This window comes from Athene noctua, chromosome Z (genome assembly GCF_965140245.1).
Source record: "Athene noctua chromosome Z, bAthNoc1.hap1.1, whole genome shotgun sequence".
NCBI classification, from domain to species: Eukaryota; Metazoa; Chordata; class Aves; order Strigiformes; family Strigidae; genus Athene; species Athene noctua.
This window is the reverse complement of record NC_134077.1, coordinates 89757070-89771841: the sequence shown is the minus strand read 5'-3', so window position 1 is coordinate 89771841 and position 14772 is coordinate 89757070. Positions and strand designations below refer to the sequence as shown.

General features: G+C 42.9%; 1 protein-coding gene across 9 annotated transcripts in view; it reads left to right on the top strand.

Annotated features, from left to right (window-relative positions):
• The window catches only part of MCTP1 (multiple C2 and transmembrane domain containing 1), a 280669-nt gene extending 267198 nt beyond the window's left edge, over positions 1–13471 (top strand). For 8 of the 9 annotated variants that reach the window (XM_074931517.1, XM_074931516.1, XM_074931518.1 and 5 more), the window contains 4 exons: positions 4091–4200; positions 7095–7204; positions 10160–10257; positions 11402–13471. In XM_074931517.1, coding sequence (XP_074787618.1) covers positions 4091–4200; positions 7095–7204; positions 10160–10257; positions 11402–11473 — 390 coding nt within the window. In that variant the 3' untranslated portion in view covers positions 11474–13471. The remainder of the gene's footprint in view (positions 1–4090; positions 4201–7094; positions 7205–10159; positions 10258–11401) is intronic. The other variant, XR_012635495.1, reaches the window with a different exon arrangement.
• Positions 13472–14772: the final 1301 nt, after the last annotated feature.

Here is a 14772-nt window from a genome sequence, read left to right as displayed (position 1 = left end):
ATCCCCAGTGACAGGTTTTTGAGCAGTGGCCAGACCGTAGGACGGCATTCAACAGCCGGCGTCTGCATGGGAGTTACTAATGAATCCTGCCACTAAAGGGCTGATGCATTTCCTACCCACACTTCTGGTCTACCTCGTTAGTCTCCACAGGGAGGTCTACCAGGACGTTGAGTGTGGCTTAAACTCACGCCGGGGGGCGACACGGGGCCTACCGGTGGGCTCAGCTTTGGAGACCAAGGAGACTGATTGTGTCTGCGGGTGGCCAAGTGACAGAACGTTTCACAGCACACCAGGAGAACGCTCGTGCTCTCGGTGGCCCTACCCCTGTACCTGTCACAAGTTAGTCTGGCTTTGTCTCAGTCGCTTTGCTTCATGCAGAGCTGCACTATCCTACCACCCTGGGCAACAAGGGGTGTTTTTGGAAGATCCACCTGGACCCTCTGTCTTTCCCAGACAACGTCTCCTAAAAATTTTGAAATCTACGTCTATTCCTGAAACCCTCCTGTGACTTTGGTTTTATGATCTGTGCCTTTCTCTCCAACTTAGCAGTTATTAATAGGACAGTTATGCACCATAAAATGCTCAGGGTTTTATTCTCTGTACTAAAAATGTCTCCTTCCAATTAAAGCTCTTATTTTTGCTGGTTTAATTCTGTTAAATTTACCAGAGTTTACTTTTGAGTCTGTCTTATTTATTTCTCCTCCTTCCCCCATCTTTGGAAGTGTTTGTTTTGCAAAGGCAGTGTAACTTGGAGAGGAGCGGGGTTTGGAGTTAGAGATACAATCCTTTCCTAAATCACCCTATTTTATCATGGGATTGGAAGCGTAGCCTACTGACTAAAGAGACTCACACAACTTAGGTTGTGTTCAGGGTTTCATGTGAATTATCTCCACACAGTCTAGAGCAAGTAATTTACTTTGTTTTGCTTTGGTTTCACCAAATGTAAAATATGATTATGGCTGAAAATCAGTGTACAAGAGTTTAGTATTATTATTGGCCAAGCAGTGTATCAATCTGTAATCTACAATTTCCTGTGAAGGAGGAGGAGGACGTGGTCTCAGCCTTTGGGTTCGTTCCCTTTTGTAAATTCAAGTCAGACTATCAGCATCAATTTGACTTTCCTTTCACCGTTTATGCTTAAAGCCATCCCCTAGCAGACATCTTGCTTTTCAGATACCTTAAGCCTACAGCAAACAAACAAATCATGGAAATTAAATAGTAATAAAGCTGTTGTTAGCTTTGTATAATAAATTTTATCAACTATTTAAATGGCAATTATTTCCAGAAACTTGGCAATTGTAGCCATACAAATGATGAAATTGATTCCAGTCACAGCCCATCTTTCTTTGGAAAGGAAATACCAGTAGTGCTTGAAAAATGGATTATTAAGAACCTTGGTTTGCTCAAGGTGGCTCATATGTTGTATTTGCTAACACAGCATCTCGCTGGAAGAAAAAAAAAGAGTGCAGCTTTTCCCTAGCCCAGATTATTTTCTCCACAAATCTTTGGGGCAGGAAATAAAAAACAGCTAATAGTTGTGGGGCATGTGGAATTAGTTTAAGCAAAGCCGAGCCCTTATCCTTCTGACCGCCTCCTCTTTCCTGTGCTGTTTTGTCTATTCCTGCCTCGGAGTATGTCAACAAATTTTCTTTAAGCTCAGAAGGTGCAGGGGGGTGGAAATAGTGATTCTTTCTCTGTCTCTTTCTGTCTTTGGGGGTTTTGTGAGGTTTTTAAGGGAATGATTTAAAACAGATGTATTTTCAAAAAAAGGTACAAGTTTGTCTTGTAAAATATTTGTAAAGAAAAACAGCCTCAGGACCTGTGAATGGAATCCTGGTTGGGTTCTGGAGATGTCACAAAGGGTACGGGTTTGCTTACGGTGACATAATTCTTTTCTCACACAAGTTAATTATAAATCAAGGCACCTTTACAGCGAGGACAGAACCTGTTAAATGAAACTGAAGAGGCAAAGTGTATATGTACCTGAAAAACAGAAAGATACCCATGTTTTCTCTATGGCTTATTGTTCACTTCTGCTGTATGAGAAAACAGATTATCTTCATATTTCTCCAGTACTGGAGGTAAGTGTTTTACATGGAGTAGAGCAATCTTTCCTGGTGACAAGTGAAACACGCTGGATATCCGCTGCACCTCCTCAGAAGTTGCATGCAATAATGCTCTCATTGCCAAAGCCTTGAGAATATAACAAATATGAAGGAAATAACTTCACAAATGACTCGGTGTTGCTGCGCAGCACTGGATGTGGTTGTTATCAGTGGCTGCAGTTATGGTCGTCCTCAAAACCCGAAAGTATTTCTTTGTGATATGAATAATTATTAATCTTAACTGAGAACATAAGCTCTTTCACATTTCCTGAGAAACTGATGGTTTTGCTGTCTCTGCAGTGTTTGGATTTTCAAATTACACTCAGACACAGAGTTTTGCCATCTCTTTGTCTGTCTCTCTCTCTCATGAGTGTTTATTTGTAGACAGTTTGTGTTCTGTAGCTCAATACTTTCAACATCTCCACAAGAAAACTTGACAAGATAGTCGCAGCACCAGTGTCACAGAAGTAACTTCAGATGATTAAATGTTAAATTATGTTTTCCTCGCCAGTCTGGTTTATTAAAACAGCAAAAATGACAACAAAATAAGTGAACCAATGTACTATCTGCTATTTAAGCATCAGAAGAAAAGACAAATTAAATGCAACGTACGCTAATTTCTTAGGTGCAGGACTTGAGTGTCAGTTACAGACTGTTGTACTGCGTGGTTTGTGGTAACAAAACATGGAACAACTTTTTTTAATCACATATTTTTCGGAAATATTTTTCTTTCCGTTTCTTATTTTGAGGAAACGCTAATCATTCAAACTAGAGCAATACATCATCAATCCATTGGAAATGTTGAACATAAACTTTCGACTTACATGTAGTCTGGGGAAAAAATGAAGAGAAATGGTCATTTTTTTCCATGGTGGTGCTTCATTTTAATCCCATCTAACACAGCATGTTTTTGAGAGGGATGTTGGTTCTGTGTGGATTTGATGCCAGGTGAGGAGTGGTCCATGGAGTGCATTGGTGTACCCAGGCAGCACCTGTCTGGCTTCTTTGAGGAGGCAAAGTCTACTTGACCTGGCAGAAGAGGACAACACTGGCTGATGGCAAATCTGTCAAAGACCCCAGAAAACGTCTTACTGGGGGTGTTTCCTACTTTTGAGGGACAAATGGCCACTGTTTTTGCAAAAACACCGCCACATTTTTAGGGGCACAAAGAATCTTAATAAATTTAACAAAAATTAGACTTTTACATTACTGTAAATTGATGGGTTTCTGAATAAAAGTCCAATAGTGTCTAAAAACCTGAGTAAGTAAGGAGGTAATTAAATTACTTCCTACAACGACACCCCCCTTGCATCTTTCATTTTCTCCGTGGCTGGCATTTTATGTGCTTTTAGAGCCATGGGCTGCACTGATCATATTGTAAAGGCAGTCGGAGTTACATCTCCCATATATTTCATGCGTAGCGGCACTTAAATATTAGTAAGGAAAAAGGAGAGGGAGGGCGTGCTCACCACCCCAGCAGAAGGGTAGAACAGATGATGGTGGGGGGCACAGGTACGTCTGACAGCTTAAACACACATTGGAGCCAGAGGGGATCATCCCTGTGGGAGCCGAGGTGGTTCTGGTTTCTCGCTCAGCGCTCCCACAAGGAATGTTTATCTTCCTGGTGGGCAAGAACCGGCATTTCAACAAACTGCCCTTATTCCACCTTTTGATTCTTACCGCACGAGAGGGTGCACAACATGCGCGGTGGCACCTTCAACACATTCATAGCGCATCACAGCTTATAGAAAGATACATTTAGAAATGAATGCAATGACAAGTCAGGGCGGTGCTCAGCATAAATACTGAAACATACTCATCAATACACCCCTCTCCAACGGCAAGAAAACAATTTCCCAAGTTTTACCAGTTACTTTTGGATGACGCTGTAACCCGTGCACTTTTGAAACTTAACTGATGGATACATGGTCCGTCTCCTACAGTCAGAGATTCTTTTATTCAACTCTTCTTATTCTTTTCTTTAGGACAGCGAAAAAAAAGGATTTATGAATAGACTTTATGCCATCCAGGAGGTGTGTGTCAGTGTCCAGAATATTCTTGATGAAGTGGCATCCTTTGGAGAAAGGATCAAGAAGTAAGTGCTGACACGGTGCTCTCCAATACTGATCATGTTTTTCCCAAGCCGAAGTACAAAGTGTTATACCCGTTTTTTTTGTTTGGGTTGTTTGTTGGGGTTTTTTTCTGCAGGGGACTCCAGTTTTGGATGCTCCAGTGGTGAAACTCATCTATATTTACTTTGCTTTGTGAAGGTCTTCAGTTAATGAAAATCCTGTCATACTAGTTTTGGAATTTAGAAGTATATTAATTGGGCAAAACAATCAGAACTAAGGATTTGAAGTAAAACAGAATCTTCTTATGAGTCCTAACAGTAGTTATTTAAAAGTAGTAATAAAAATCCAGTAATAATAATAATAATAATAATAAAATGCAGCTTTGATAAAGGAAATAGGCAGAGCTGAATAGGGGGTTCAGATTTTAAGGTTGTACATCATGTTCAGTTGTGGAAGTGTTGTATTTATGTGAGTTAGCAAAACCTTTCTGTCTAGAGTATTTGTAATTTGTAACACCTAATACATGATATATAAGAATTGCCAACAAATTTAGGCCTTAAGCAAGAGAGGTTCCGAGATTTACTGCAGGAAGTTTGGTGTGTTTTTGGCATGGTCAGTGAACAGCAGTGTAAGTTTTATTATTGGAGACCAGGCGGGTTCCAGAGAGACGTCTCCCAGCCCTCAGCTGCGAGGCGGCACGGGACTGACTTGGCTTTCCGTGAGCATCCCTCCCTCGGAGGATGAGGAGTCGGGAGCAGTGCCTTCCAGCTGCGGGCACGGGGCCAGGCCGAGGGGTGACCTGGGAGAGATGGAAAACCTTCACGAGAGGCTTTGCTATGAAGCCCCGCACCTCAGAGGAGAGCTAAAGCCGCGTGGTCCCTTGTCCCGTGCCTGACTGAGGAGCCCACCACAGCCCGTGCGCGGCATGCGGCCCCAAAGTGACTTCGGGAAGTGAACGGTAGGGAGTTGAGGCACTGGGAGCAGGTCGCCCTGCAGGAGACAGGAGGATCATCTCTCGTGCTGTTCCTTTTTTTTTTTTTTTGGTTCTTTTTTCAAATCCATCAGCAATGGGCAAGCGTATCAGAACCAGGGTGAAGAGGAGGTTGGCGTTTACACATTTAAGAGAGAAGTCCCTAACGGGAAAGCCTGGGAAACGTTCCCGTGGGGACACTTCCAGGCAGGCCACGTGCATGACAGCAGAGGCAGGCGCTAGCACATGATACCGCACGAGTTTTCCAGACAAGTGAAATGAGCCTCTCCCTGAGAGAAGTCTTTTATCAAAAGGCTGTTCGTGGAAGTTGTCTTGATGATTAAGCTTTTCTAATTGTGCATTTTGGAAGTGGGGTTTGTTCTATTATATACCAGATGAGAGCAACAGAATTTTCTAAACCGAGTGAGACCGCATCTTCCTACAAATCTTTGTAATTTGTTCCTAAAACTATAATGGGAAACCTGTACTGAACGCTGCGCTAACACAGCACATAAGGAGGTTTGCTAAAGTGAGGAGCCAGTGTTCCCACACATGGCGTGTCTGTGATCCATTGCACAAAGCCGAGTCACAGGAACACGAGCAGACCCTCAACCTTCTGTTCATCCCAAATGCATACAGAAGAGGGGAAAAGAGCAGGTGTCCCCTGAGGAGAAAGAGAGTGATCCTATACCAAGTGACACTAACATAATGTTCGCTCTGGAGACATGTCAAAATTGCCAGGGAGAAAAGAAGACAAATAAACACAGGAAGCCAGAGCTCATTATGAAAAATATGGCTAGCAATTCAGATAATTGCAATTATTCAGCCAAAGAAGCCAAAATAATGTAATCACACTGATTGGGGATGTAGCTAGTGGTAATACTTCAAGAGTATCATCAGGCTACTTAGAGCCAAAACCACATTTTCCTTCTGGATAAATGTCATGCAACACCTTTGACATGGTGGTGCCTTCTTGGAACAATCCCGCTGAGCCAAGCTCCCTTTACCAGCATTCCCATAGGACACATATATATATATATATATATATATATATATATATATATATATATATATATATATGTCTAGACCGGCCATCTGGCCTTTCTCCCTTCCCTGCCCACAGCGGTTGGAGAGCCACAGCACGGATGTTTCAGGACTCATTGGCGTTCACTTCCTCTTGGCCTCTTGGACCTCAACCTCTGGCAACCAATATTTTATCACAGCGAAGAGTTTGGGACCCTTTATGAGGACGTTTTAACCTGGGGCTTTTTTGGAAAGGAACACTTGAACTCTGATGGGATCCCAGAAGTTGTCTTCCTTTATCCATAAAGAAATAATCTTTATTTTGTTTTATTTTGTCTGTAGTGAAAAGGTTTTCTTCGCTTTTCCTGCAATTTTATCTTAGGCCACTCCCTCCTTTTTTTCTCCTTCCATCCTTTTTCTCCCTTTTTTTTTTTTTTCACCCAAAGCGTTTTTATTTCCTTCCTTCATCCAGTGCTGCCGCATTATCCCTGTCTTCAGGCCTGACTGTTCTGCCCCCTTCTTTTCCCTAACCCTCTCCCAGGGTGCATGGATGAGTTTCCAGCTTTGCACACCCACACACTTTGCAAAGCTTTTGCTGAACGTAGCCCCGAGACAGAAGGGCACCTGGCCGGGGAGCACACGTGTCTGTCAGGCAGAGGGGACAGTCCCTGCTGGGCCTTTAACTGCTTGTGCCGTCCTTACGGTAGAGCAGGGAGGAGATAAAAGCCTTAGCAGTTCTCTTCTAGCTATTACAAGCTACCTGGGCTGCCTGTCTGAGTACGTCTGGGGAGTAAGGAACATATTCATTTGTATTTTCAGCTTGTTCTCACTGATGGAAGCTGTCGCTTCTCGTCCCGTCCTGCCCATTATTTGTTCTTTGACTGACTCTGTCGGGCTTCTGACTTCTGTTAATTTTTCTCCTAGTACGTTCAACTGGACTGTCCCATTCCTGAGCTGGCTGGCAATTGTTGCCCTCTCCGTGTTCACCATCATCCTCTATTTCATTCCACTGAGATACATTGTCCTTGTCTGGGGTAAGTAAAGCCTTCTCTAAGAAAGAGATACCACTTAGAAAAAACTGGTTTTTAAGGGATGACTTACATTGTCAGTACTTCTCTGTATTTATGGTCATGAAGCTGGCCCATGATGGAAACAGACAGGTTAGTTAAAAATCACAACTGCCTAAAGATTTAGGCCCACCTGCAAAATGCATTTTTCTTGGCTGGCATTCTAGACTTCATCATACTATAAACATGTAGCCATGAGGATTCTTCATATATCAAAGTGTAGCTTTGTCTAGATATTACTCTGATTTATTTTCACCACTTATACACAAACAGAGGCATTTCAATCTATATAGTGCATTTAGCACAATATGCCTTTTTTACTGCAGTACTTTATCTTGCGGAAGCGTATGTAAACACAGCCACAAGGAACCCGTTTAAAGGGTCACCTTTAGTTGAACAGAAAGGTATATGTGGTATTTGTCTGGTTGATAATGAACAGAAACTGGGAGGGGCGGGCAGGGGGTTGGAACCGTGATTGATCCAAGCTCTCACTACTTGTCCTTTTATTTATTCTTTATACTGATTTTAAACAGCTACTGTTACCACATCTGTTGTAAATAATGCTCCAAGTTTTCATCCGTACATTTTTTTATACATCTTATACCACCAACAGCTGTACCCTTACTCAGGAGTTCAGACTCGTAAGGAGCTCTGTCTCGATTAAATCTATGGCCAGATTTTCTTTCTGAAGAAAATAACAACAATCTTGCCTTCGTAAAAAAACCTGAACTCAAGAGTCAACATGAAATCATTGAACTGACTCCAAAGCATGTATTTGTTATATATCAGTCAGTATTAGTAATATTCTTACAGACTCTTCACAAATAATTGTAGCAGAATATACGAAATGGAGAAGAAGCAATAAGGAGGATTTGAACACAAGTATTTCTATGGAATTGAAAGAAGCAAGCGTGCGGGCTTACTCTCTTTTCCCGTCTTGGAATTTCACTTATTCCCCACATACCCTATATCACCTGGGTGCAGCCCAGACTAGGTCAGTTCCCAGAATTTCATTCTTCTACAACACACACACACACACACACACGATGGTAGGCCTCTTGCTACTGAAGGTCGAAGTACTTTGTCTGTGTCCTTTTTCCGTCATTTTTCAGACAGATCTGGAATCCTGTACACTTGCTATCAGACATCCCCTTGATTTCGTGCAAGGATGTGAGACAGTGATACCCCTCCAAGGCCCACAAAACCCTACAGTCAGCACTGCTGTTTGAAAAGCCCGACACATACCCCTGCGGTACCCAGAGGGGTCACACTCCCCCAGAAATGTCTCTGTTTCAGGGGAGGCAGAGCCTCGACCCCCAAACTGGAGTCCCTGCCTCCCAAACCAAGGGTGGGCAGCGTAAGCACAAATTACTGTAAATGCCCCTTGCCCTCTTGCCCTCCATCTCTGCACCCAGCCTGTCTAGATACTGTTGTCCACGATGCTCTGTAGAGCATCTGCCCGTTTCACTCTTCAGGAAAGCAGGGGCTTTTCAGTTAAAATTCCACCATGTTATGGCTGTACAGCTGTCTTTGCTTCCGTGCTTCCATAGAGACTGCCTCTTTCAGCATGCCCTGGCAAGAAATTCTCTGTTTTTCCCCTCCTGGCCACATTTCTTCCCATGGAGGCTGCTGGTCCTTGAGCACAGGCTGTGTTAGCCATGGTGGAGCAGGAACCACCTCTGCATCCTCGTCCCATTCACTAAATTGCAGAGTCCTGGTAGCAGCTGCAGCTGTTTATGTGGAAAAGGGTATGAAGAAAATGATTTTAATCAGAAAATTTTCCAGCTTTTGTAAAAGACCTCATCCCCTTGTTGTATTTTACTTCCCCTGGAGTGTCCCATCTCGTCTGTTCAGTGCTTGTCTTGAGCCTTGCCCGTGATTTTTTCATGTATTTACTTTCACGGCATGACTGGGACTTCTCTTTATCAGCTGTGATGAGGTGAGACCGTATCGACCCCTGAGTCCACCCGTGGCTGGTCCCGTGGCCACGTGCAGTGGACGGAGCTTTATGTCCTTGCTAAAGCTTTCTGAAAGGCCCGGGCACCAAGTCTTCGTGGAAGACAAACTGTATTATCTTATCTCTGATACAGCCTGGATGAATTACACGGAGCAGCACATTTTTAATGCTGTCCCAACCTTCTCCTGCTCACATGAGAGTCTGTGAAGTTTGTACCACTCCTGCCCGGGTTTCAGGTGCGTGTTCCCAGAGCCCACGAACGAGGTTCTCCTGTGAAAAGTGTGTGAGTCTGACCCGGGATGTAACGATGAGAAAATGAATCCAGTTGAAAAACCTGCTTTCTGCTCCATTTGGGGAGTTCCCTGGTGTCTCTGAACACTGGTTGTCCGCAGGAGGTGTAAGACTAAGGGAGACATCACATCCCTTCTCTGCACTGCCATCAGCTCGTCTCAACCTGTCAGTCCTAAGCAGAGGTTTGTGCAAACCCATCCTAAAGCCTTCACACCGTGCACGCTTCACCGCTTCCCGTACGCTTCACCGTCCTTAGCATTCTGAAGATTTTCCGTGTGTCTGACGTGAATCTTCTGTCCAGCAATTAAGCCCATTACTGCTCATCCCCCCCGCAACAGAAACAGAGTACACTTTATTCCTCTCTTTTGTGCAACCTGCACATAATAACCACAGTTTCTGTTACTTTTGGGAAAAAAGAAAAAAGTATTGGAGGAATTTGAAAATGTCCCCATAACTTTGGAATTTTGAAGCAGAGGGAACCACAGCAGCAGATTCTGACTTTTGGAGCCTGAGTTTACAGTTCACTCATTCATTCATTCAGTGCTAAAGTCAGACTTCGAAATGGATCCTAAAATATTTTTTAGAACTTTGCTAAAAATATATATTAAAAAAAAAAAACAAACCAAAAAAAACAAAAACCTGTGATAATAACATTTGTACTTTGACTTCTGCAGGCATCAATAAATTTACAAAGAAGCTTCGAAGTCCGTATGCAATTGATAACAACGAGCTACTTGACTTTCTGTCCAGAGTCCCTTCAGATGTGCAAGTGGTGTGTATACTTTTTAAAGTGTCCTTATGGTAGTTAATTCGACGCATAGCGTCATGACTTCCTGGGGTTTTTTAAACAAATTTTAAAGCAGTTATTTTGATTCAGTATTACATTCTTTGGCACAAAGACACTGCAAACTCCAGCTGAGGATAGTCTGTGAAACTGGAGGATGCTGCTAGACCTTTTACCAGTGAGACAGTAGCTACTACGTTGGTTATGCCTTAGGAGCAACCAGTAAAAACACGAGGATTTGGGAGATGGTGGCAGGTGCTGGCGTTTGTATTAATGAGCCTCCCGCACCGTGTGATCCTGACTGGGGTAAGGCGCTGTGTAGGAAAAGCTGGAGCTGTTGGGACGGGCAGAGAGGGAGCGGGGAGGTCACACGATGAAAGGAGCTGCCCCAACACAGAGTCAGGGCAGGGGGCTTTGCCCCGTGCCTCGGGGCAGCTCGGAGAGTGCTGCAGCCTTGCCTGTCCCGGGGTGAAAGCTCCTTCTGCCGCCACAGCTCAACCGTCCTCGTGAACTCCTTTACAAATAAGCTGGTTATGAATTACCAGCTTTTGTAATGCAGCGCACAATCTCTTGAGAAGGTGCAAGCATTAAGATAGATAATGCCAGGCACATAAATCACCTCCGGTATCACAAAGATTATACACTTCCCATATTTCCAGGTATCGGTTTCAGTTTGCAGCTGGTGTAAAAAAGAAGTGTGGGTGCACGTACCCGCTCTGAATCTGATCCCCTCTGTGGCAGGCCTTGGAAAACAAGCACGTTCCTAAGAAAACATTACAAGGAAAATTCATCCAGTTCATTAAAGAGGATACTCTTTATTCTCTTTCAGAGCTTGCGGAGAAAACAACAAAAAAAGTAGCCTTAAAGTTTACATCGGCACACGGTGTTACCTACTGTCAGGATTATCCTGATGCTGTTTTTCCTTCTTCCTCTAGACCTGTCTTTCTGTTGTTGTTGAATCACAGCTGCAGGTGCCATGTAGTTTGCAGGGGGATCATTTTCTTATTCTTTCTGCTTTCTTTCCTTGGGAAAAAATGGGGGGGGGGGGGGGGGGGGGAAAAAAAAGGAAATCTTTTCTTTTTCTAGCAATCACCACCTGACTGGTTTCTTTCTGAATGTTGTGTTTAAACAGGTGCAATACCATGAACTGAAACAAGATTCCAGTCACAGCCCGAGCAAGAGGAAGAAAAACAATCCTGGGTAGCCAGCTTCACGTGTTGAGGAGACCAGCATCTGCTGGGGCAAGATAAAAGAAAAAGCCTACAGCCTAAGCAGTCTTTCCTTTCTCTAAGCTTTTTACTTATTTTGCCTTTTTATCTAATGCAGAGATTTTGTAAATACTGTAAAAAGGCATTTCTCATTGAAGATATATTTCACACTGTAAAGACACGTTTGACGAAGGTTTCAAGTAGGGTTTTTGGGGTTTGAAAGCCTTGTTACAAACAGCGTAAGACATGAAAGGAATCAACTAAAATGGTAAAGACGCACTGCTACTTGCCGGTCAGAGATACCTGAAACACTCAAATCATGCCGACTAAATCTACAAAAGGTGTAAATTCAAATCTGACACAAAAATTCAGTCAGATTTTATTTGTGAGCATTAATATTTTTATCCAATAAGTCACCATTACGATTTTCTATGTTTTATACATTTCAAGAGAAATACAACGTAGTGGAGCCTACTGCACTTAAGTTTTAGCAGATTTTTTTGAACTCCAGACCCTGATGTTAACTCCTGGTGCAATGTTTTCCTGTGCAGTAGGGCTGCCTATAAGATAATGAGAAACACCAAGTGCAAATCTCTTTCTGGAGCTACCAAAAGAAGTTCCTGCCGTTTTTATCATTCCATTATAAGACCTAAAAATCTCTGTCTCTCTCAAAATACTGCCAGGTTTGTAACTGATTGCCTATCTGATTTTTCTATATGTACCGGTAATCTTCATTTGTACTCCATAGTTTAGTGAACGAAGTTCATAGTTCTGCTGTAATGGAAATACTATCAAACTAACTCCATATTGCTTTGGGTGTCATGCTATGAACACCTTTTGTGCACATAACTATTTTAATATGGAAATCTCGCAGAAGATGTTTTTGCTTTCAAATCACAAGATCATATTAATACGCTCTATGATATGACACATCACCTGTTACCAATGTGAAATATAGTGTAGAGGAAAAAAATGCAGTTGTGGTAAAACCGATATACTGGTTTTATTTCCTTAGCTAATAATGTAGTCAGTTCTTCTGATACGATTGTGCCCTACTGCATGGAAACTGCATTATTTTATAACTTACATGGAACATAGGCGGAGAAACGTTTACATTTCAAATGTCTTAGTGGCCACTGCATAACGAGTACATGGGGATATATTCTGATAGCTGCATGTAGACTTCCATGCTCAGCTCCCCGCGTAGTGAGCAGAGATTTCATTCCTAAGGGACTACCTGTGCACAGCTCTTAGTCGTAGCTCCCAGTGACGTTCAAGGGGATTTCTGCCCAGGGGAGGACGGCAGGACTGCGTCCTCGAGGGGAGGCCTTCCTCTCGTCCTCTCCGGGTTACCTCTCATTGGTTGCAATTGCTGATAAAGTTATATTGCACTACTCTAACAATACTTTTTGAAAAGACTATTTAGAAATACTTTGCAAGCGGATGTATATATATTTGTCTAAAGAACTATATGTTAGCTGCATTGCTCATGAAGGATCATCCTGGGTTTGTTTATTTTACAGACAGCCGGTTTCTGGTGTGACGGTTATTTTGATCTTTCTGTTTGTGTGTTTGAAAGAACGCCAATCAAATGACTGTTCTGAAGAAAGTCCTGGACCTAAATATGCTCTTGTTACATCATGACTTTGAAAGAATTGATTTGCGAAGCTTGTGCGACCACCTTTCCACTGTGTGCTGCCTGAAGAGCAACATACTATTGATGAAATCAGAATCACTGATGAGCCTATTTTGTTTAAAAAAAAGCCAAATTTTCGACTTGACAATGTGAGAATGTTTGTTGCCAGTTGTCAGTTTTGCAGAGTTCTTTGATACACTGCAAGCCTTGTACCTTCCTAATGTTGCCCATCGGTCTGCGTGCGATTTCTTCTTGTGGTTTTTTTTCTGTACTCAATTTCAAATGTCTACTTTGGTGGTGGTGTCTGAGTTACTTACACACATTTACAGCATTAAACACAGTTTTAAGCATCTCTCTACTTGGTATTAGGAAGCCTCTTTCTGTGAAGTCCTGTGTGATCGGTCTCCCATGAGCGGTGTGAAGGGCGGCGGATGAAATTGCCATATTTCTGTGTGCAGGATTTCAGTATTTTAAGCCCGAAAACGTAAAATTGGAGGGGGCAGGGGGAGAGAAACATGTGTTTGTTGAAAACCGGTGAACTACTTTTAATGTCTCAATTACTCACAACTGATCTCACTGAAAATAAAACGCTCAGAGGCAAGGCTAAGAATGCGTGCTGATTAAGTATGATTCTCCTGCCACAACAGGACATTTTAAAATCACATTTTAAAATAATTTGTCAGTGAACCCATTTTCACTATTTGCAGTTTGTCTACTCTGCTTTGTGTGGGAGGCCTCTGTAGAGAATCTGTCCTGCCTTATGTCGTAATTATTTCAACGTATCTTCCATTTCCAGATTGCTTCTGAAGTTGGTTTCTAACCTCCTAGATTGGCCGGGTTTTATTCCTAAGCAACTTGTCTGTTCATAGAGTCACAAAAGAATAATGCATCTCATGATCGTGAAACTCTTTCTGCTCTCAGAAAATAAAATTTAACAACTTTATTTGGGTCCAGTGAGATTGAGTAACTAACTTAATTGGGGTCTGCGCTTAAAGTGGATGTCACAGCACGCAGGACCCATCGAGGTGGATTGCCTGAGAGGTTCTGGTTACATTTCTGCTGATAACTCACAGTACAGAGCTTGCTTGCCCTGCTTTTATAGTTTTTTTTCTTTTTGCTGTAAGAAACAACTAAGTTTTTTTCATAATAGCACCGAGCTTTAACTTGAAGAGCTACTGGCTTAATATTTTAAATCCAAGTGCAATAAACCCCATTTTTTCTATTGCAATTAAAACGACAGTGGAACAATGGGAAGGTAATGAAGAAGGCTGCAAGGTGTCTATCTGCTGATGCGGGCCTTAAGGAGCGTTGGCTCTTCCGAGAAGAGGAAGAGCTGATGGACCTGCCAGCAGCCAGACTCCGTGACACTGAAGTATTTCATTCTAGGGTAGCCCGAGAGCACAAAACAAAGGAGAGGAAGGAAAGATCACTTCTCCCATCAGCACTAGGTCACACATCCGCCACACAACACGTAATAAAACCTTTGCAGCTCCCGGCCAGCAGACAGGGATCCCAGCCTGGCAGGAGAAGGGGAGCTTCTGCCCGTGCCTTCTTTCCCTGCTCGGCTGCGGGAGTCTTGCCGACAGCCAGACACAAACTTCTCTCCATTTCTGAGCCTGCTTCTCTTTTTGAGGGCAAACTTTTCCCTCCCAGCTGGGC